Source organism: Camellia sinensis, chromosome 13 (genome assembly GCF_055761805.1).
Source record: "Camellia sinensis isolate YWXY chromosome 13, ASM5576180v1, whole genome shotgun sequence".
In the NCBI taxonomy this organism is placed as follows: Eukaryota; Viridiplantae; Streptophyta; class Magnoliopsida; order Ericales; family Theaceae; genus Camellia; species Camellia sinensis.
The window spans coordinates 68637450-68662251 of NC_138973.1; the positions used below are offsets into that span (position 1 = coordinate 68637450).

The 24802-nt window shown below is 37.9% G+C and overlaps 1 protein-coding gene across 1 annotated transcript; it reads left to right on the forward strand.

Annotated features, from left to right (window-relative positions):
* The first annotated feature begins 11240 nt into the window (after positions 1-11240).
* On the forward strand, positions 11241-12238 carry LOC114299926 (thaumatin-like protein 1). The gene has a single exon (XM_028244753.2). The coding sequence runs from the start codon at positions 11321-11323 to the stop codon at positions 11999-12001; it is 681 nt and encodes a 226-aa protein (XP_028100554.2). The 5' UTR covers positions 11241-11320; the 3' UTR covers positions 12002-12238.
* The last annotated feature ends 12564 nt before the right edge of the window (positions 12239-24802 follow it).

The window sequence follows — 24802 nt, forward strand, 5'->3', positions numbered from 1 at the left end:
CGCAAGTGCGTGGTGTGAGGTTGAGTTGGGCCTGTCCGGCCCAATACTAATCTTTTTGGGCCAAAAACATTTGAATTCAATTTTATTTTTTGGTAAAATAAAATTTGTCCAATTTAAATTTCAATTTTTGAATTCAAAATTGTTGCACCTCTTCGGAATTTGTTTTGTACAGGTTCACTGGCCGGACAGATTCAAATCTGTTCCACCCGAACAAATTTCAAATCTGTTTAATTTTCAAACCCAAACAGATTTGGTTATCTATCCAAACAGTACCAATTCAAACCCAACAAGCTCAGCACCTGTTCAAACAGGTATGCTACCTGTTCAATTCAAAATAAAAGGGTGCCATTACATCTATAAATAGATTAGCCCTCATTTGATGTTTCATTTATAATTTTCGTCCAAAATAATTCTACAACTATTCTCTACATATTGCTGCATTATTTTCTTCCGAGAAAGAGTATAAACACTTAGTGTATTCGTTGCATGAAAAATTTGTAGTGCTGTTATTTTTCGTTGATTGATCATTTTATCCTAGAAGATAGACGTTCATATTCTGAAAGTACCGCGAAGAAAACGAATCTGTCTTAAGGATACAGTGTCTAACACTGGACTTGGTCAGAATATTGTACAAGAAATTAATCAAGTTAACTCTTTTTCTGTATTATTATTATGTATTTAAATCAGATTTTGATTTTATTCTTTGTAACAAAATAAATATCTGTTTTTATTTATTTATTTATTTTTATTTATTGGTTTAATTTTTGTAATCAAACATTCTCTCTTATTTTCTATTTTTCTTTTGTATTCTGCTTGTCGTTTAATACCCAAACAGAATTAATTTATTTAAATATAGTGAAGATTGTCCAACAAAAACATATAATAGACACCCCAAAATAAAATGTAAATTGTAGAATTTTCCAAAATTTAAACCTCTTATTTCCTCTTTGGAGCACATTCGGCATGTAATTCACCGGTTGGTTTTGGTTTCCTAGGACACTATCCATGCTTATTTTCCTATTTTGGATAAATAAATTCCAAGTAAATTTACTACCAATACCAAAAAAACGTTTTTTGAAAAATAAATTCATAAATATCTTTTATGTACACACAACTAAATGTCAATATATATATACACATATGAATATAGTGGAACCGATCTTAAAAATTATAATTTTAAAAAAAAATAAAATCATGAGACTTAATAATATTATGCTCGGTCTTTATATTGACCACTATGGTGGTGTATATATTTTTAATATTTTTTTACTTTTGCGTATGCCAGAAAAGAACTAGACTATACACAAAAAACTAGACTTCTAAGGTAAGGGAAGATGGTACAGGGAAGAAAAATCATTATTTGGAAGTATAAGAATATCGTATTGGTATTGTCTATAAAATATTTTCATGCCATATGAGAAGTAATAAATTACTTTGTAATTAGGATAAATTATAAAAAAAATCTTAGAATTTAGCGTGTTTTTCACATTAAATCCTAACTTTTTAATTTTAACAATTGAAATCCTGAATTTTTAACCGTGTCTCAATGTTGACCCTCCATCTGTTTCCGTTTATTTCTGTTAACTTTTTACACTTATTTGATACACGTGTCACTTTTTGATTCATCCATAATTATTATAATTATTTTGTTTATAAATTACTTTTTTTTATCAACTCTCTCTCTTTCCTTCTCTCAAAATTCTAACTCCCTCTATCGTTCTCTTCCACCGCCGCTCTCCTCTGCCGTTGTTCCTCATTTGCTGTTGCTTGTATCGACACTGTCACAGCTTTGCCTCTATGATATCAAGATCTGTCGCCACGGTGGTTGTCAATCCACCCGCAACCACACCACCCCCGGCGTCATTTCCTTTATATCTCTCTCTCTCTCTCTCGCTCGCTCCGGCCATGAACCCTCGACACCATGTTCACCAAAACCTAGATCAGGCCTCTCCTCTAGCTGTTAGGGAAAATATAAGAATAAAAACTAATGCGGAAAAATTAAATCAAAAGCAACACAAGAATTTTATGTGGTTCCCTCAATGTGAGGTACGTCCACGGGATCGAAATCCGATTCCACTATCAACCAAAGAGTTTCCAAACGATTACAAATGAGACACGAATGGTCTCACAAACCACCCTTAGGTGAACTTCAAATAATCACAAATAAACAAGAGAAAAGATCTCACCAAATAGATGAACAAAAATCTTCAAAACTAAAGTTGTAAAAGACCCAAAATAACGAACCAACACTAATCGAAGATGCCCCAAACCGATCTTCAAAAACCGAAATTGAACCAATATGTAGCAGCCCCGCATAGACCAAAAACCCACCAAATTGATTTAACAATCTGTAATAGCCGCACGAACTTCGGAAAAGCAACAAACAAAATATATATATTTTTTCCGCAGTACTCTGTCACCTGACCAAAGATAATATATATATATATATATTTGATTCTTGAGTTATGTTATCAAAACCCTAATTGTTATTGAACTGAATTAGGTCTCTAAAAATTAGATATAATATATTAAAATATATTATACCTAAATTAAACCAAATTAAAATTCTTTAACAAATCAATTGGGTCTCAAACTCCAATAAGGAAATATACCCTAACAATTCTCCCCCTATCAACTTAAGTGGAGACATTAACCATACCCGCCAAAGTTCGACACTTTAAATGTTTGTCTGTCGACAAGGTCTTTGTCAACATATCCGAAATATTATCATTTGTGTGAACCTTTTTGAGGTTTAACAGTTTCGAATCTAACACATCACGAATCCAATAGTATCTCACATTAATGTGTTTCGATCTTGAATGAAAAGTAGAATTTTTGCTCAAGTGAATAGCACTTTGACTATCACAATAAAGCACAGACTTTTCTTACTTCAAACCCAACTCTTGCAAAAATTTCTTCAACCATAACTCTTCTTTGCAAGCTTCCGTAATGGCAATAAATTCAGCTTCGGTAGTTGAGGGAGCAAGACATTTTTGTAATTTAGATTGCCATGCCACAGCTCCCCCTGCAAAAGTCATCAAATATCCTGAAGTAGATTTCCTTGAATCAACATCACCGGCCATGTCAGAATCTGTGAACCATCGGCTTACCATCTCCAAAACACAAACACACCTTCGAAGTCCCTCGAAGATACCTTAGAATCCATTTTACCGGTACCCAATGTTCTTTACCCGGATTAGAGAGAAAACGACTCACCACACCAACGGCATGAGCAATATCCGGCTTTGTACAAACCATGGCGTACATCAAAGAACCAACTGCTGAAGTATAAGGAACTTTCAACATCTCTTCTTTGTCTTTCTCACTTGTAGGACATTGATTCGAACTAAGCTTGAAGTGACCCACAAGTGGACAACCAACCGGCTTTGCTTTATCCATGTTGAACCTCTCAAGAACTTTCTCAATGTAGCTTTCTTGAGACAACCAAATCAGCCCCTCTTTGCGATCACGAACAATTTTCATACCAAGAATTTGCTTTGCTGGCCCCAAATCTTCCATAGCAAAAGACTTGCTCAACTCCAATTTCAACCTGTTTATCATGGTAGAATCTTGACCCACAATTAACATGTCATCAACATAAAGCAAAAGAATAATAAATTTACCATCCGAAAATTTTTTCACAAGCACACAATGGTCGGAAGTGGTTTTAGAAAAACCATTATTCATCATGAAAGAGTCAAATTTTTTGTACCATTGCCGTGGGGCTTGCTTGAGGCCATACAAACTTTTCTTCGATTTGCAAACAAATTTCTCTTTCCCTTTCTCTACAAAACCTTCCAGTTGCTCCATGTAAATTTCTTCTTCAAGGTCACCATGAAGAAATGCGGTCTTCACATCAAGTCGTTCAACTTTAAAGTTCATACTTGCAGCCATGCCAAGTACAACCCGAATAGAAGACATCTTCACAACCGGTGAGAAAATCTCATCAAAGTCAATACCTTTCTTTTGCCCAAAGCCTTTCACAACAAGACGTGCTTTATACCTCAAATTCTTGCTATCATTCTTCAATTTGAAAACCCACTTATTTTTTAGAATTTTCCTCCCCTTAGGCAACTTCACTAAATCATAAGTCTGGTTTTCAAGTAAGGAATTCATCTCCTCGTCTACGGCCTTTTTCCAATCATCTTTTTTTGCATGCTCAATTGCTTCTTGGTAGCTCTCGGGCTCCCCTTGATTAGAAATCAACACAAATTCATTGGAAGGATACTTTCTTAAAGGTTGTCGGTCCCTTGTAGATATTCTTAACTCAAGTTGTGGTGGCGGTTCTTGAGTTGGATGCTCTTCCTCAATTTCTGGCTCAACTTCATTAGGATTAGCATCATCCTCTACATCTTCAATGGGTGGCTGTACATCTCCCCCATTTTCATCATCAACTGATGATGAAGGAGATGGATCCATGTCAATGAGATCACTAGATTTTGGCTCCGGTTGATCACCTTTGCCAAAGTCTTCAATTGTTTGGTCTTCAAGAAACATAACATCACGACTTCGATGACTTTCTTGTCAACTGGATCCCACAATCTATACCTGAATTCATCACGCCCATAGCCAAGAAAAATACATTGTCTTGACTTACTATCAAGCTTGGACCTCTCATCCTTTGGAATGTGAACAAAGGCTCGACAACCAAACACTCTCAAGTGCTCATAAGATACATCTTTGCCGGTCCAAACTCTTTTTGGAACATCACCATTCAAAGGATAGGAAGGAGACAAATTGATCATGTCAACCGTTGTCTTCATTACCTCACCCCAAAAAGATCTTGGCAATTTAGCTTGTGAAAGCAAACACCTTGTTCTTCCTACAATGGTACGATTCATCTTCTCGGCAACCCCATTTTGTTGAGGAGTCTTCTTAATTGTCTTTTAGTGCCGAATACTTTGGCTGTGACAATACTCATCAGATGGCCTAATGTATTCACCACCATTGTCTGATCGGATGCACTTCAATTTCTGCCATGTTTGTCTTTCAACCATGGCCTGAAAATGTTTAAATACTTCTAGAACTTGATCTTTAGTTTTTAGTAGAAAAGCCCAAACTTTCCTTGAATAATCATCAATGAAAGTAACAAAATAAAGTGCACCACTATGTGTTCTAACTTTCAAAGGACCACAAACATCCGAATGAATCAACTCCAACACATTTTCTTTTCTAGAAGCAACATTTTTATGAAAAGAAACTCTATGTTGTTTACCCGCCAAACAATTAACACAAGTTTTAAGATGTGTACCTTTCAAACCGGGTAGAAGCTCTTTCTTGAACAAAACTTGTAGCCCCTTTTCACTCATATGGCCAAGCCGTTTGTGCCACAATTCGGTAGAAGTATCATCTTCAAGTGCATTGACAACACCTTTACAAATTTTTTCTTGTATCAAATAAAGTGTATGAGTCTTCTTACACTTGGCCACCACCAAAGAACCCTTTGTGAGCTTCCATATTCCATCACCAAATTTGTTGTTGAAGCCGTCATCATCTAGCATCCCAGTAGAGATCAAATTGAGGCGAATGTCGGGAACATGCCTCACATCTTTAAGCAACAACTTGCAGCCCAAATTTGTTTCCAAGCAAACATCACCCATGCCAATAATTTTGGACAAACCTTTATTACTCATTCGAACAGAACCATAATCTCCTTTGGTGTAGGTAGTGAAGAAATCAACTCAAGAAGTCACATGAAAAGAAGCACCAGAATCAATCACCCAATTGCTCTCTTGGCCCACAAAATTGTTACAACCATCTTCACAAACGACTATGAGATCATCAGTAGTAACTGTTGTTGTGTCTTCTTGCTTCTTATCCACACTTTTGTCACTCCTTTTCTTCTTGTTCTTGAGCTTTCGGCATTCTCGCTTCATGTGCCGTTTCTCATGGCAATAATATCACTCGATGTCTTTCTTTGAAAAAGAAACATCTTTTGATTTTTCACGGCTTTGATCACGACCATGAGGAGTCTTACTCCTCCCCCTTATTTTGCTTCGGCCTTTCACAACGAATGCTTCCGAATGAGAGGAACCCACTGATTTTCTTCTAGTTTCTTCATTCAACAAGCTACTAGTGACTTGGTCCATTGTGACAACTCTATCGGGCGCCGAATTACTAACTGTTACAACCAAAGTCTCCCAACTTTCGGGCAAAGAACTAAGTAGCATCAAAGCCTGCAACTCATCATCAAAAATAATTTTCATAGAAGCAAGTTGGTTAACAATACTCTTTATTTTATTCAGATGTTTCGGAATAGGGTTGCCCTCTTTATATTTTAAATTAACCAACTTACGAAACAGAAAAGCTTTATTTGTGGCTGATTTTCTATTATAAAGACTCTCTAATTTTTTTCATAAATCATGTGCTGAAGTTTCAGTAGCAACATGATGAAACACACTGTCATCAATCCATTGACGGATAACACCAACGGCTTTTCGATTAAGCCTATTCCATTCATCATCTTTCATACCCTCGGGTTTGCCACTATCACCCTCAACAGATCCATACAAATCTTTACAAAATAATAGGTCCTCCATTTTTGTTTTCCAAGTTACCCAATTGGCTCCATTGAAGCTAGACATACGACCCATATTCCCCTCCATTGATTTACACAAATAAATAAACCCAAATAAACCGTAAGTTCTGATACCAGTTGTTAGGGAAAATATATGATTCCCCACAAGTAAATCAATTAATGGGAATAAAAACTAATGTGGAAAAATTAAATAAAAAACAACAGAAGAATTTTACGTGGTTCCCTCAATGTGAGGTACGTCCACGGGATCGAAATCCGATTCCACTATCAACCAAAGAGTTTCCAAACGATTACAAACGAGACACGAATGGTCTCACAAACTACCCTTAGGTGAATTCCAAATAATCACAAATAAACAAGAGGAAAGACCTCACTAAATAGATGAACAAAAATTTTCAAAACTAAAGTTGTAGAAGACCCAAAATAACGAACCAACACTAATCGAAGATGCCCCAGACCGAGCTTCAAAAATCAAAATTGAACCACTATGTAGCAGCCCCGCATAGACCAAAAACCCACCAAATTGATTTAACAATCTGTAGTAGCCGCACGAACTTCGAAAAAACAACAAACAAAATATATATATATTTTCCACAGCACTCTATCACCGGACCAAAGATAATATATATATATATATATATATATATATATATATATTATTGATTCTTGAGTTAGGTTATCAAAACCCTAATTGTTACCAAATTGAATTAGGTCTCTAAAAATTAGATATAATATATTAAAATATATTATACCTAAATCAAACCAAATTAAAATTCTTTAACAAACCAATTGGGTCTTAAACTCCAATAAGGAGATATACCTTAACACTAGCGACGTCTCGCATCTTGCCAGTTGTCTTTGATTCCGGTACATTTCTAATATTCAAGGATCAGTACCTACAACTCTTATCTTTTCTCCCTTTCTACCACTCCTCCCTCTATGACCTTAGAAAGCACACCAAGAAGTCCTTCAAGCTCTTTCATAACCTGACTCTGACACTGTGGAACGCTGACATATCTCATGCCAATCTCAACTTCAATCTGTATGGTTTCCACCCGTTCTACATGGACGTCAGGTCCCCAGATTTGAATTCTAAAGGCATGAGAGAGAGAGAGAGAGAGAGAGAGAGAGAGAGAGAGAGAGAGAGAAGGGATAGAGATAGAGACTGTTTTTGGGTTTGGTTTTTGAGAGAGAGAGAGAGAGAGATTATTTTCCCGCCCAGAAATTGCTTTGTTCTGATTATTTTCAATAAGCAGAACTAGTAGCGATCGAAATACATGTTCGACTACATTATGGTGACACTCCTTCGGCAATGAGAGAGTTAGGGTTTTGAGAGAATGAAGGAGAGAGAGAGAGAGCTAATAGAAAAAAAAGTAATTTAGAAATAAAATAATTATAATAATTATGGACGAATCAAAAAGCAACACGAGTATCAAATAAGTGTAAAAAGTTAACAAAAACAAACGAAAACAGACGGAGGGTCAACATTGGGACACAATTAAAAATTCATAATTTAAATTGTTAAAATTAAAATATTGGGGTTTAATGTGAAAAACATGCTATACCCTGGGTTTTTTTTTTTTTTTTTTTTTTTAAATTTGCCCTTATAACTATTTAATAAAATTGAGTCAGCATTATTTTAGAATAATTCTATACAAATTAAAAATCTTATTGTATTAAAAATATAAGAGGGCAAATGCGATTGGCTATATAAAAAAAAAAAAAACAAATAATTCTATATGCACTAATTGGTATACCAGTTAGTGTACTAACAAGTGATGTGGTATAATTTTAGAAGTTTTGGGTCTTTGTAATTTGTATAATAGGTAGGGTCATAGTTTTGAAATGATAATGTCGTAACATATGTTGGTATACCAATTGGTGCTTGTAATACCCCAAAAAAAAAAAAAAAAAAAAAAAAAACCATATTCAAACATCCAATAATGTTCGGACATATATGTTTTTAGAAAGAATTTAAGTATATGTAACATTTTGAATTTTTTTTTTTTCTACATCATCGATTAAGATTATCACATGAATAATGTCACTTAATGTTCTGAAACTCCTGAATAAATGTCCAATTAGCACTACAACAAAAACATACTTTAGTGGCACTACACTAGTGGCATATTTTTAGAAAATGCCACAAAAAATGATATTTAGTGACACGTTTTTGAAAAATGCCACAAAACGACAAACATAAAAGGCTCTAATGACATTTCAATAAACAAGTGTCACAAAACTATAACAAAAACATACTTTAGTGGCACTACACTAGTGGCATATTTTTAGAAAATGCCACAAAAAATGATATTTAGTGACACGTTTTTGAAAAATGCCACAAAACGACAAACATAAAAGGCTCTAATGACATTTCAATAAACAAGTGTCACAAAACTATAACAAAAACATACTTTAGTGGCACTACACTAGTGGCATATTTTTAGAAAATGCCACAAAAATGATATTTAGTGGCACATTTTTGAAAAATGCCACAAAACGATAAACATAAAAGGCTCTAGTGACATTTCAATGAACAAATGTCACAAAACTATAACAAAAACACACTTTAGTGACACTATACTAGTGGCATGTTTTTAGAAAATGCCATAAAAATAATATTTGGTGACACATTTAGATAAATGCCACAAAGCCACAAACATATAAAGCTCTAGCGGCATTTCAATAAAGAAATGTCACATCAATTTTATGGCATTTTATAAAATAATGACACAAAAAATTATGTTCGTGACATTTACCAACAGATACCACTAAACTTTAGTAGCAATGGCATTTTTTAAAAAATGCCAGGACACTAGGTAGGTGCAAATTACTTTTTATGGCACTTAGGTGAAAAATTTCATAAACAAATATTTTATAGCATTTTGAGAAATGCCACTAAGTCAAAAACTTTCCAAGCTTATAATGGCATTTTTGAAAAAACAAAAAATGCCAATATATTTTTAAAATTTTTACAATGCAGTAAATGATTAAAAATAAATAAATTAAACTCAATATACACTACAGGAAAAAGCATATTCGGCGACTAAATTTCCTGACCAAAAAAAATTTGGTCGCTGATAGTATAGCTTTCAGTAACCAAAACAACATTAGTAGTCAAAAGTAAAGGTTTTTGGCGACTAAACAATTTTAATAGCCAAAAATCTACAATTGGCGACCAAAACTAAGTTTGGTCGCTGATTATTTGGGTTTTAGTGAAAAAAAAAAAATTTAGTAGCCCAAAGTAAAGCTTTTTGGCAACTAAAAAAATTTAGTAGCCAAAAGTCTACAATTGGCGACTAAAAATAAGTTCGGTCACTGATTATATGGGTTTTACCAACTAAAAAAAAATTAGTAGCCAAAAGTAAAGCTTTTTGGTGACTAAAAAAATTTTAGTAGCCAAAAGTCTATAATTGGTGACTAAAATATAAGTTTAGTCGCCAAAAGTGGTTATTTTTAGCGCGGGAGAACTAAAATCCTAAGGCGGAAATTAAATTTTTTGGCGACCAAAATTTTGGTAGCTGAAAGTGCATCTTCGGTGACCAAATCCGATTTTGGTTGGCAAAAGTTAAGTTTTTTAGCAACTAAAAATAATTAGTAGCCAAAAGTATAGAATTGGCGACTAAAAAATATTTTGTCGCCAAAAGTGGTCTTTTTTTATTTTACTAGTAAATAGTTTATTTTACATAATTTATGTTCAATAAAATAATTATGTTTATACATATACTTTTATATTAATATAAATGTATGTACTATATAAATAATATATGTTGCATATATAATTATATGGTGCTATAAATGTGTAGTGGGAAGAGTGTGGTGTATAAGGTTTATAGTGCGGGAGGTTGGCGGTTCGAGTCTCTGCAAGAGCAGATCAAATTGTTCTACAACGAATTATCGTCACGAATGACACTTGACAGCGTCACGAATAGTGCCTACCATGACATTAAAGTGTCACTGAAAAGTTTTAGTCTTGATGGTGTAATGACACTTATAAGTGTCACTAACTCTTTTTTTAATGGCGCTTGATAGTGCCACAAATAATATCTACCATGACATTAAAATGTCATTGAAAGTTTTTAGTCATGATGGTGCAGTGACACTTGCAAGTATCTATCGTGGCACTCGTATCTACTGTGGCACCGATAGAAGTGGCACTTGTTCAAAATGCCACAAAACCAAAAAATGTCATTAGAAGAATAGTTTTGTGGCACTTTCAAATGTCACTAAACTAAGAAAATGTTGTAGTGTAGAATAAACTAGAGACTTAAAAGCTACCATCGAATTATAGTAAATTTATTCAAAGTGAGCTCATGGTCTTGTGGTTTAGTAGCATAGAAACAACATTTTTGCAAGGTAGAAGTTGAAGGTTTAACTCTCAAAAATCTAATCTAACAATTAACATCTAACTTTTTTTGAATAGAAAAAAAATTTAAAAAAAAATCAAAATTAGTGTAGCCACCACCCCCTAGTCTAAAGACAAACATGGTTTCGCCACTATTTAGGCGGAAGTATGGAAATATCAACAGATTGGCATTTTATTATCGAATTAATGGTGACTTGACTTCCATGGAAATTTAGTGAGATATGATAGCAATTTCAAATGTATCAACATCTCTGAATTTTCTTAGCACAACTCATGGAGGTGATCACACATAAACCAAAAACTATTGCCGCCTTGAAACTATATATAAACCCCTCAAATGTATGCTCACAAAACCACATCAATACAATCCCATAAAAACTCTTAACACTTGCTTGAGCATATAACAAGTCACCAACATGAGCTTCCCCAAAAGCCTCACCATTTTGTTCCCTCTCCTCTTCACCCTATTGATCCCATTCACCAATGCAGCCACCTTTGCTGTCCTAAACAAATGTAGCTACACAGTTTGGGCTGCGGCCAAACCTGGTGGGGGTATGCGTCTCGACCAGGGCCAGTCTTGGACCGTCAATGTGCCCCCGGGTACAACCGGAGCTCGCATTTGGGGCCGGACCAACTGCAACTTCGATGCCAATGGCAAGGGCCAATGTCAGACCGGTGACTGCAATGGGCTCCTACAGTGCCAAGGCTACGGTAAGGCCCCAAATACCCTAGCTGAATTCGCGTTGAACCAGCCCAATAACTTGGACTTTGTCGACATATCCAACGTTGATGGATTCAATATTCCGATGGACTTTAGCCCCACCACCGCGGTCTGCAAGTCACTCCGGTGCGCCGCTAACATAGTTGGCGAGTGCCCAGCCGAGCTGCAGACCCCGGGTGGGTGCAACAACCCATGTACCGTCTACAAGACCAATCAATATTGTTGCACTGATGGGCCTGGGACCTGTGGGCCTACACCTTTGTCCAAGTTCTTCAAGGATAGGTGCCCAGATGCTTATAGCTATCCTCAGGATGATCCAACCAGTTTGTTCACTTGCCCTGCTGGTACCAATTACGCTATTACCTTCTGCCCTTGAGGCCTCTTTTTCACTCCCTTCCCTCCCTTTATGATTATAGGACACTGTTATAAGTACAATAAGGCCTCACTAGTTTCAATCTTTTGTGAGACTCAGACACTGTTGTTTAATAAATTTGTGCACATTTAGTGTTGTCCACAAAGTCTGTTTTGTGATATGTGATTGTTTTTAGTCTCTTGTAATACGACATCTAGGCCAAGAAAGAATGAATATATATATACAAGAAAATTATGATTACAACTGCTTGTTTGCACTTGAGGTGCTGATTATGTTTAGATAGCTTTGTTATGCATATATATGGAAGTTCTGATTGGGTTCGGGCTGCTTGGGTGTTTGTAGTTTAGTTCTTTTTAATTAGTTTGTTTTGGGTCTTGTTTTGTTTTTTTGTTTGGTTTGGGTGATTTTGTGGGTTTTTATGTGGGGATTCATGTATTTTAATTTTCTAGTTAAGTTCTTCTTAACTTTTTAATTTAAAAAATCGAGAGGTTTAGGGGTTAGTTGTATGGATACGAGTAGCAGTAGTAGGGGTATTTTTATAGTTCCGAATCTCTCTCGATGCATCTCATCTTCCTGTACTTTTAATTTCATGCTGTTAAATGAAATTTTTCTTTACTGATCAAAAAAAAAATATGGAAGTTCTGATTGAAATATTTTAGCTAGAGCATGATTAATGGGTTGATCAATGGCAAAAAAGAAAAATATTTTAGACTCCTAAACTTTTTTCATAATTGAACCACAATTATGTGGTATGATAGATGTCAACTTTGATTCGGCACACATTTAATATAAATCCAACTCCCTTGTTATGTAATTGTTGTGAATTTGAAGGTATAAATAAATTGTGGATCCCTAACATTTTTTGGCAAAAAAAAAAAAAAAAAAAATGCAAGATCATTGAGACCATAAATCAGACATGAAAAGCTGAAATTAAGCAAAACAAATCTGAAACTGCATCTAATTTGGATAATTTCATAAAAGAAGGGCATGTCTGCCTAGACCGATATGATTTTGGAATTGAATTAATAATTCAACAAAATATATAATCTAATGTTTAGTTAAAAAAAATTAAGATTCGAACTAAAAGTTCATTTGGACATGATATCCCTCATGTAAGAGACTTTTGAATCCCAATAGGGAGGTGAAATACAAAATAGATGACTAGACTTATTAGTTAAAATGTAAAATTGATAAGATTTTATTAGTTTCTCATAATTTTAAAGCAATCCAAACATGAGACTAGTTATACAATCTAAAGGGATTGATGATTCCCAAAACTAACAATAGTTAAATAAACTGTTATAGTTATGAGAGCAAGCCCAAAATTTACTATGACACAAATTAGACGTATCTACTTTAATGGCATGTTTGATTGGAAGGTTTAAAGCATAGGATTGGAATTATTAATCCGTGGGCCCAATCATCCTATGTTTGTTTTGACATTTTAGTTTAGGATTATTAATCTAATGGATAATTAATCCAACAAATTTGTAGGATTATTAGTAATGGGGTAGAGGTGGGATAACTAATACCACACTAATTTAATAGGATTATTAATACCTCACTATTAGTGTTGTGAATCAAACATGGCCTAATTGAAAAAATTGAAACTCAATTTTATTAACCTTATCAAAATTATGCATTCGTCCAAATCCCCTCTTAAAAAGAAAAAATAGACAATGAAAAAGTTATCCCCATCATTGGCAAAATTGATAATCTCATATTTTTCCACAAGACATTGAATACAATTTTCAACATTATAAGCCGACATTCTGTTGTGATGGAAATGTCTCTGTGGAAATCTTCATATTAGGACCGATGGGACAAAAGAAATGCTCCATATGCTTAAAGAATAAGTAATTGGGGTACCAATATTTCTTCTTCTGTTTAGGAGTTCTATAAAATCAAGAGAAGCTCAAATTCATTACAATTCATTGAACAAAAACCTTCAAGTGGAACACACAACAAAATAGGTTACATGATAACAAAGTTAATGGTGGGGAGACCCCATACCTACTACTAATAGATAAGACATATATAGTGGTGATACTACTATATATATATATATATACTAGTGTATGTTCGTGCCTAAAGGCACGGTGTAAATAATATTGGGATCGAAATATATTTGTAATTTATATACGTATCATGTTAAAACATATAGAGTCTGTAACATTTTTTCTTAAAGAACTTTTAATAATTTTGCTTGTATCATACCCTCTACAGAATTCAATTAAAAATAACAACTGCTCCTAGTCTTAATGCAAATTAAGGAATAAACATATAAAATTTATAATGTTTATTAAAATTAAAATGGTAAACTAATGTTCTGCAATTATAATAAAATAAAATTAACCAAACAATTCACACCAGCTAGTATTCTACAATTCTAAAAAATTAAAATTGGATAGCAAACAATGCACGCCAGTGCTCTGCAATTCTAAAATAATTTAATTAAAACAAAACAACAAACAATGCACACCAACCAATCATTTGTAATTTAAGACCAAACAACAAACAACAAACAATGCACACCAGTGCTTTCCAAATGTGAACGTAAGTTCAAATAGTCTTGTGAGGTGTATTCATTCTGAAGCCCAACCTCCACTAAACCCTTGTAAACGATCTCATACATCATTTGCATTGTTTTGTTCTGTACAATAAATGAGAGATAATTTCAAAATAAAAAATTGATCGTTCTGAAGTATATACACTGGTGGGTAGATTAATAGAATTTTTTGATTTCCCATTGGAAGTAAATTAATCCAATGAAAAAAAAAAAGCAACAAAGTTATCCATCTCTACATCTGCCTTTAAAATGCAAAAATACAATGCTATGCGTTGAAGTCATAATTGGTTCCTACCTGCCAAAATAAAATCCTTTGTGTAGTAGCACTTGTTGGATTGCCTTCTAGCCACATCGCAATAACAATATAAGCTGCAAGCCTCTCACATGTTCTGATTTTCTTAGCAATTTTAAGTGCAATTTCCATGGGAATCAAATTGTTCGCACCTGCAGCAAGAAAATATGCTCACAATCAGTATTCAGTAAAGGGATTTTAAGCATAAAAGCTCAGGAAAGCATCTATTTATTGTCATATCAAAGGCCACTTCACTTTCAACTAAAACACGATGTAGCAAATCAAAAGAACTACCTAATCCTATTAAACCCTCCACCGTAAGTAAAGGCACAGAAAAAATCCTCAACCAGTCTCCTTGTTTGCTACAACCAAGCAAGTTTCACTACCATCACATTGAAAGCTTATTCTGTTAGAGAAAGGAGTAACTTCATCAAGATGCATAGATAACTTTATTATTTGTATCCTTAACACTCACACTCACATGTGACCATGCTCTCATTCATTAACGGATAGAACACCAGTTATCCCAAAAGTTTAAATTGTCAATAAATGAGCCCAATAATGTATGTTATGTTAACACTCAATAAATAGTGTTGAAAAAAAGAAGCATAGTAACATATCTTCCTCCCATGGCATCCCAATCAGCGCTTTTTTATTTCATTCTTAGCTAAAACAATAGAGCCCCAATGCAAGGGCAATTGAACCCACAATTATTAAAAAAAGATAAAGTTATCATCCCAATTAATTATTGAATAGGTCCTTAGAAAATCAATATTCTATAAGTCATTATTGAACCTCACCTCTGAAATTCATTAGACATTCCACCATAATCTCCTCCATATCCACCTTGATAAATGATAGCTTGCTCTGCAAAAAGTGGCTCATAGTTTAGCATCCAAAGTAATATGCTATAGTCTAGTACTTGTAGGGAAGCAATCAATGAAGCTATGTTGCCATATTAGCCTTCAGTACATCATAATGTGTTCTAAATAGAAACATGTATTGAAACTATAAAAAGCTGGCCTTTTTAAATTAAGCGGTGAATCTAATCAATTCAAATCGAATAATCCATGTAAATAAAACCCAGTAGCCTAATCGACTATACAGTGCCCATAATCACTTCAAGTAATTGTCTATATGCCTAAACAATTCATTCGTGACTCCATTGTTTTACTAAATCCTTGGTGAATCTAGCTCAAGAAAACAAATAACTTAAAACACCGCTAATAGGTCAAATTTGTAGATTGTTGCCAAATTTTTTTCTTTAGTTTTTTTGATTTGGATTAAAATTTTGCAGAGTGATGCTACATTTCTGAGAGATTTAACTCACATGTGAGTTGCAAAATTCCTCTCTAATCCCCTCGCTTTTTCTTTTCTTTTCTTTTCTTTTTTTCTTTTGCCAGGCTAAGAAAATGCAAATTCAGGGAGGCCAAAGCTAACAGTAAATATCATATCTCTGGTAATGTTAAACATAGGGATGAGATCAAAATCCAATTTGAACCATACACTTCCTCAACCAGTGATTTAGTAGAAACACCAAATTCAACACTTAAACTGAACATGTTTTACTGTTTAGTGAATCCTACTGTGGGAATGTATTTTCTGAGTACCAACACGTGGCAAGGTGACGCTGACGTGTCAGAGGTGCCACGTGTCCTGGTCGTGACGCCGAGGTGATCTCGGCAAGGCCGAGGTTATCTCCGAAGATATCGGAATCCGAGATAAGCGGATAAAGGACAAGAGTCCTAGAATAAAGATGAAACTCAACCTGGATATGGACAAGAGTCCTAGATTGGGAGAAGACTTCAGTTTGAGTAAAGATAAGACTCTTAGAGAATTTATCCTAATCCCCCTGGGAGTCCCAGATTAGCAGTAATCCTAAGTCCATTAGGGCCAGGCTCCTATTGGGACTAGGATTGTATTGGCTATAAAAGAGAGGCACCCCCATGGGTCTAAGGTATGCTTTTTATGCTTAAGCTTGTGAGTTTAGCACTTGATTATCTTTGAGAGATATACTTACTTGATCGTCGGAGTGCCCCCGAGTGGTTGAACCAGCACCAGAGACTTCTCTTTCTGTTGCAGGTTAGCTAGAGGCCATCTATTCTGCTAGTGCTTTTCCAGCTGATTACTAGACGGGCAGTGTGATCAGAAAAGCACTCACATAATTTGGCGCCGTTTGTGGGATCTTATAAGAATAGATGGCCAGTAACGGACAGAGGGAAAACATTGGGGGCGACACTCCTGCTGGGAGTGGCAGACCAATTGACCTTGACGTTGAAGGAGACAATCACAATACAGAAACTCATGACCAGGGCCACGGAAAGAAAGACGTCGGCCAGGAGGGCGACGCTTCGAAGAGGACAGACCAAAGCAAGTATTATAATGAAGATAACCTTCAGGTATGGAGGGATAGGTGCCTACGGAGGGATGAGGAAGTAAAAGACTTGGTAAACAAGTTGGCAGACCTACAGTCAGTTGTCAACTTCATGATGCAAAACAATGTCATGCGGCCACCATACCCGCTGCAGGATACGCCGATGCCAGCAACTAACACCCAGAAGGGAGGAAGAAGAACAATCCTCGAAGTCCCTCAGCACACCAGGAGCGGAAGGCACTCTCACCGACCTTCCAGGGAAGGCGGACGAGAGGAGCCGAGACAAGAGGAGTCCCGAAGAACGTATCACACGAAGGGCCCAGAACCGAAAGAACATTGGCATGTTCAAGGGCAGGCGCTTTGCTTTGACACAACACATGGAGAGAGATCAAAACGAGCCCACCACGAGGCCGAAAGTAGTGTGCCGAAGAGATTGAAGTCCAGAGCTAGCCGAGCTCCAGGAAGGAGTAAAGAAGACTTGAGAGATTACCTCAAGAGGAAGCAACAGAATGCTGAAGCTGAGGTAACTTCCTCGGTTAAGCCGAGGACACCATTCTCGGTGGAACTGGACAAATTTCAAGCACCAAAGCGATTCAGTATGCTGAGGTTCCAAATATATGATGGTAAGTCAGATCCCAACTTCCACGTCGGGCTATACCTGAATTCGATGGCATTATATAGTGGGAACGAACCATTGCTCTACAAAGTGTTCTCCTCATCCTTTGGGAAAATTGCATCAGATTGGTTCCATAAACTACCGAAGGGAAGCGTAAAGACTTGGGAAGGCCTGGCCGAGATGTTTGTGGCCAGGTTTGTGACAAACAAACTGCAGCCATTGAGGGTGGACGCATTGATAGCTCTGAAGATCAGCAAAGACGAAGGCCTTAGGACCTATGCGAAAAGGTACTATGAAGTGTTCAATCGAATACTAGAATGTAATCAAGAAGTAGCGGTCGTGTCATTCAAGAACGGCCTGAAAGACAATTGTCTACTACGGAAGTCTTTGGCGAAAACTTTGCCAAAAAGCATAGAAGAGGTCATGGCGAGAATTGAGAAATATGCCAGAGCCGAGGAGGACACATCGGGGAATAAGGAGGTAAAACAGGAAAAAGGGAACGGCGAGCCGAAGCGAAGCCGAGGTGACAACGGATTTAACAAATTGGAGATAGAATTGAGGGGTAAACAGGCAGTGACGACTGTGTTCCGAATCCCAGTACACAAAGTCCTGGATCAAATCCGAAATCAACCTTATTTCAGAGCACTAGCAAAGGCCCCAGGGGAATACATGGGAAGGAACGTTGGTAGGCGTTGTGCTTACCACAATGAAGAAAGGCACCCAACTCAGGGCTGCAGAGCCCTAAAAGCATACTTAGAGGACTTAGTAAGGCAAGGCCATCTGAGGGACCTCGTCGACGAAGCCAGGACAAGAGAAGAGCAGGCAAGATTGCCTCAAGCACCAGCGGCCCCGCCTCCCCCAGCACAGCAACCACAGGGAGGGAGACCTAGGGTGGTTAATGTAATTCACTCAAAAGTGAACGAAAGCGACATTCGGGGAGAAACCCAAAGAGTAAAACACCTGCAGCACGTGAACCAGGTCGGACATAAAAGACCTCAGCCTGAAGAGTGCCGAGGACCGATGATAGCCTTCACTGAAGCTGACCTAGAGATGGTCTAGCATCCGCATAATGATGCCTTGGTAGTATCCCTCTAGGTTGAGGAGTGCCAAGTGAAACGCATCCTAATAGATTAAGGCAACTCTTGTGACATCATGTACGTTAGATGTTACAAGGAGATAGGCCTTCACCTAGACGACATGGAGCAATTGAATGGCCCGATGGTCGGCTTCAATGGAACGCCGACGTGGCCACTGGGCGCAACAAGCTTGGAGGTACAAGCCGGCACTAAGAAAATTAGAACAGAATTCGTCGTGATTGACATGCCTTCACCTTACAACATCATCTTGGGAAGGCCATGGTTGCATGCAATGGGGGAAGTTCCCTTAACGTTGCATCAACTATTGCGGTTCCCCACAGAACATGGGATTGAAGAAGCCAGAGGAGACCAACTGCAGGCAAAGAATTGCTCCATGGCAGCAATGAAAACTACCTGCAACATTCGGGAACCAGGGAAGGCAGAGATTGAAGACGAGGACATGGAGGTCCTAGATGATGTCGGCAAAGAGCCAGCTGAAAAGAGTGAAGAGACACTAAAGAAAATCCTCGTCCAGGAGGGCGACGAAGAGCGCTTCTTTCTTCTTGGCTCAGACTTAGCCGAAGAAGAGGTAAGAGAACTGGAAGATTTTTTTAGAACAAACATAGAAGTGTTCGCCTGGACACCTTATGAAATGCCTGGTATTGACCCCGAGGTTACATGTCACAAACTGAACGTCGACAGGTCGGCCAAACCTATAATACAATGAGCCAGAAGACCGACGTTGATGCACGTCGAAGCTGCAGAGGAGGAAGTAGATAGACTTCTGGAAGCCAGAGCCATCAGAGAAGTCAATTACCCGACGTGGCTATCAAACACTGTGGTAGTAAAAAAGAAGAACGGTAAGTGGAGGGTCTGTGTAGATTTTACGAGCCTGAACAAAGCCTGTCCCAAAGACAGCTTTCCTCTGCCCAAGATTGACTAGTTGATGGATGCCACATCTGGACATGGAAGGATGAGCTTCCTGGATGCTTATAGGGGGTACCACCAGATAGCCATAGACCCCCCAGACGAAGAGAAGACAGCGTTTATCACCCCAAAAGGCCTGTACTGTTACAGAGTGATGCCTTTTGGGTTAAAACGCAGGAGCAACCTACCAAAGGCTGGTAACCAAAATGTTCAAATACCTGATTGGCCAAACAGTAGAAGTCTACATCGATGACATGGTCGTGAAGACTAAGGAGCCTAAGAGTCATCTTACCGACCTAAGAGAGGTATTTAAGATCCTCAAAACATATCGGCTCCGACTCAACGCATCAAAGTGCGCGTTTGGAGTTGGATCTGGTAAATTTCTGGGGTACCTGGTAACAAGGAAGGGCATAGAGGCCAGCCCAGATCAGATCAAGGCCATCCTAGACCTACAGAGCCCAACATTGGCAAAATAGGTACAAATGCTTACTGGAAGGGCCGCAACCCTAAACAGGTTCATAAGCCGAAGCTCAGACAAATGTAAACACTTTTTCAACCTGGTGAAGAAGACCACGGACTTCCTATGGACTGAGGAATGTAAGGCCGCTTTGGCCGACCTAAAGAAATATCTGACCACGGCTCCGGTCCTCTCGACACCTGAACTTGGGGAAGAGTTGTTTTTGTACTTAGCTGTGTCAGAACACGCAGTAAGTGCAGTGCTAATCTGAGAAGAACAAGGAGAACAAAAGGCTGTTTATGATGTAAGTAAAACCTTGGCCGACGTAGAAACAAGGTATCTACCACTAGAGAAATTAATGCTGGCCTTAGTAATGGCCTCAAAAAAATTGAACCATTACTTTCAGGCGCGCAAGATTGTGGTGCTCACAGAGCACCCACTGAAGTCCCTGTTGCAACAAGGAGACTTAACAGGAAGAATAGCAAGATGGGCAGTTGCCTTGGGCCAGTATGACCTGGAGTTCAGGCCCAGAACAGCAATAAAAGGCCAAGTTTTGGCCGACTTCGTGGCAGAATTCACACCTGAAACCATCAAACATCGGGCTCCGTTGAGCCAGGATGAGCATTGTCCCAGCAAGCAAGGAGAATCCCAGCCTAAGGCAAAAGAACAAAGGAAAGAAAAACTTAGACCTTGCTGCATCTACATCGGCGACTCATTCAGACTGTTTGTCGATGGAAGTTCGAACCGACAAGGAGCGGGGGCAGGAGTACTGCTGATATCTCCAGATGGAGAAATAATAGAACAGTCCATCCATTTGGGGTTCAAGGCCTCAAACAATAAAGCGGAATACGAAGCATTAATTGCAGGGCTAAAACTGGTAGCAGCAGCAGAAGCAGATGAGGTAATAGTTTTTTGTGATTCACAGCTTATTGTTAACTAGTCAATAGGAGAATTTGCAGCCAGAGATGAAAGGATGTCGGCATATGCAAAAGAGGTCATCAGATTGGCAGCCTTATTTCAGAACTGTCGACTACTCCAAGTTAGCCGAGATGACAACACGCACGCCGATGCATTGGCTAACCTGGAAAGTTCAATACAGACTGGAAAAACAAGGACAATTATAATTGACTATATGTCGAACCCGAGCATAAAACCACAGAGCACAGAGTAGGAAGCAATGTGTGTGGACATGGGGCCAAGCTGGATGGATGCAGTTGTTGCATTCTTGAAAGAAGGAAAGCTGCCAGAAGATCGTAAGGAGGCACACAAAGTTAGATTGAAATCGGCAAGATTCAGTCTGACAGCAGATGGACACCTCTACAGAAGGTCCTTCACTGGACCCCTTTTAAGGTGCATACACCCTTCGCAGGTTGAAGATTTCCTATATGAAATTCATGAAGGAATTTGTGGAAGCCATGCTAGGGGCAGATCATTAGCCCACAAGGCCATTACCCAGTGGTATTGGTGGCCCTACATGCAAAAGGATGCTGAAGCCTACGTGAAGAAGTGTGAACAATGCCAAAGGTTTGCACCTTTGATACATCAGCCAGCCACTGACCTGAACCCAGTATCCAGCCCTTGGCCGTTTGCCCAATGGGGCTTGGATCTTGTTGGGAAACTTCCCCAGGCAACTGGGCAGAGAAAATACTTGCTGGTAGCAACAGATTACTTTATCAAGTGGATAGAGGCAGAACCTCTTGCCAAAATTCGAGATGTGGACGTCAAGAACTTTATATGGAGAAACATCATCACCAGATTTGGGATTCCAAGAGCAATAGTTGCCGACAACGGAACACAGTTTGACAGCAAACTCATCAAGAACTTTTGTGCGAAATTCAAGATCAAGAATTACTTTTCAACACCAAGTTTTCCCCAAAGTAATAGGCAAGCAGAAGCATCCAACAAAGTAATTTTGGATGGAATAAAGAAGAGGCTGCAGGCAGCAAAAGGAAAGTGGATAGACGAATTGCCCAACGTGCTTTGGGCATATCGGACTACGCCGAGAAGATCAACAGGGAAATCCCCCTTTGCCATGGCTTATGGCACAGAAGCAGTCATTCCACTGGAAGTCGGCATCCCAGGGATTCGAACCCAGGGAGTTGAGAACGGGATAAATGACATACTCATAGCCCGAGATCTGGATCTTTTGAAAGAACGAAGAGAGAAAGCTGTAATTCAGCTCGCAGTATACCAGCAACAGCTTGCCAGAGCTTACAACAAGAAGGTCAATCCAAGAGATTTTCAAGTCGGTAACCTAGTCCTGAGAAAAGTCGTCGGCAACAAGAAGGATCCCAGAGAGGGCAAGCTTGGCCCAAACTGGGAAGGACCCTAAAGAATTACTTCGGTATTAGGCAATGGAGCTTATCGGCTTGAAGATAACGAGGGCAAAGCACTGCCAAAACCTTGGAACACTTGTAATTTGAAATTCTTCTATTATTAGATGTGCATTATTTTTGGCCGATGTCATCAATAAAATCTTTTCCCTTTTCTTTAAACACATATGATTGATAAAGTTACATATTGGCGTTTTTGGAGACATGAATAATGAGAACCCAAGTAGAACTCAAGTTCACATTGGGGGCAGAGAGAAGACAGAGACACTTAATTCACTTGTTGAAATTTGTAATAACAGAGACACTTAATTCACTTGTTGAAATTTGTAGCAATTTACAAGTTGAAGTTAAGTTGAGATGGTTCCTTATCTTCACTTGTTGAAATTTGTAGCAATTTACAAGTTGAAGTTAAGCCGAGATTGTTCCATATCTTCACTTGTTGAAATTTGTAGCAATTTACAAGTTGAAGTTAAGCTGAGATGGTTCCTTATCTTCACTTGTTGAAATTTGTAGCAATTTATAAGTTGAAGTTAAGCCGAGATGGTTCCTTATCTTTACTTGTTTAAATTTGTAGCAATTTACAAGTTGAAGTTAAGCTGAGATGGTTCCTTATCTTCACTTGTTGAAATTCGTAGCAATTTACAAGTTGAAGTTAAGCTGAGATTATTCCTCTCTTCACTTGTTGAAATTTGTAGCAATTTACAAGTTGAAATTAAGCCAAGATTACTGTTTCTCTTCGCTTGTTTAAATTCGTAACAATTTACGAGTTGAAGCAAAGCCGAGGTTATTTCTAAACACTTGTAGCAATCTACAGGTTGGTTAAACCAAAGAAGATGCTTAACACTTGTTAAAATTTGTAGCAATTTACAAGATAACGTTAAGCCGACATATGATCATCTGTTGAAATTTGCAGTAATTTACAGGTTGAGGAAAAAGCTAAGTTTGTTGTTTAAACACTTGTTGAAATTCGTAACAAATTACAAATAGATTATTGTTTAACACTTGTTATGTTAATCCTTGTTGATCCCTGTTACAGTATATGTTAATCCTCGTTAAAATTTGTAGCAATTTACAAGTAGGCTAGACCGAGATCACCATTTAAACACTTGTTGAAACTTGAGAAAAAGTTTGCAAAGTTAACATTGAGTAGTATATGTTTCACACTTGTTAGAATTTATGAAAAGTTTATAGGTCAGTATCTTGCCGAAGTAAAAGTTTTGTAGCTATTATACCCGAGGTATGTAACCCCGAGAAGATTGCACAAAGGAGGCAAAGTATGAAAGGCATGCAAAAAAATTATAAGTATAGAATCAAACAGAGGTGGTCAAAGAAAAGGCAAAAAAGAATGCAGTCATTCAAAGAAAGATAGTTATGTTAAAATATTCAACACAGACAGAAGGCACATCGGCCGTACAGAGAAGCTTCTACTGTCCAGGAAACAAAAAAGTACAAAAGACAAGAAAAGAGGGACATCAAAGTTATGATTCTTCTACTTCAGGCGCAATTTGAGACTGGACCTCGGTTGATTCCTGGAGAGCTACTTCAGCAGTCTTTTCCGCCTCGATTTCGGCATCAATCTGCGCAAGGATTTCATCAAGACTTTTTTCGGCTGGAGGAACGTCAGATGAGGCCTGTTCAGGAGTAGTTTCCTTGGCAACTGCATCACCATCATCATCTTGAGTCAGGTCCAAGACCTGCTCATTCAGAGAAGGAGACTTAGGCCCAACAGCCTCCTTGGATTTCCTTACTAAAGCCTCATCCTCACCTTTCTCCTCATCTTCAGGCTCAGATTCAGATTCTTCTTCAGCTTGACTTGGAGGTGTAGGAGGAGGAGGCAATGGGAGAGGAATAGCTTCGGCCTTACGCAGAGGTGAATCTTCAGGAATATTGAGCTTTTTGGCCAGGGACATCCAACCAAGGGAAAAGCCCCTGTTGCATGCCTGCCTAACTTGTAATTTGTATTCCTCTGTAACATCAGTCATTCCTTGGGCATGGGCTTTTTCGTCGGCCGCTTTGATTTCAGCATCTTTAGTGGCCAAGGCCTCCTGAAGTTCCTTTTCGGCTTGGGCCTTTTTGTCCTCGGCTTCTCTCTTCTCGGCCTTGGCAACCTTCTTGATGGCCTCAGCATATTCGGCCTTTTTTTCGGCTAAGGTTTGAGCT

Excerpts from the sequence above, each read along its gene's own strand:
- LOC114299926 (XM_028244753.2), top strand. The coding sequence starts at position 11,321 with ATGAGCTTCCCCAAAAGCCTCACCATTTTGTTCCCTCTCCTCTTCACC.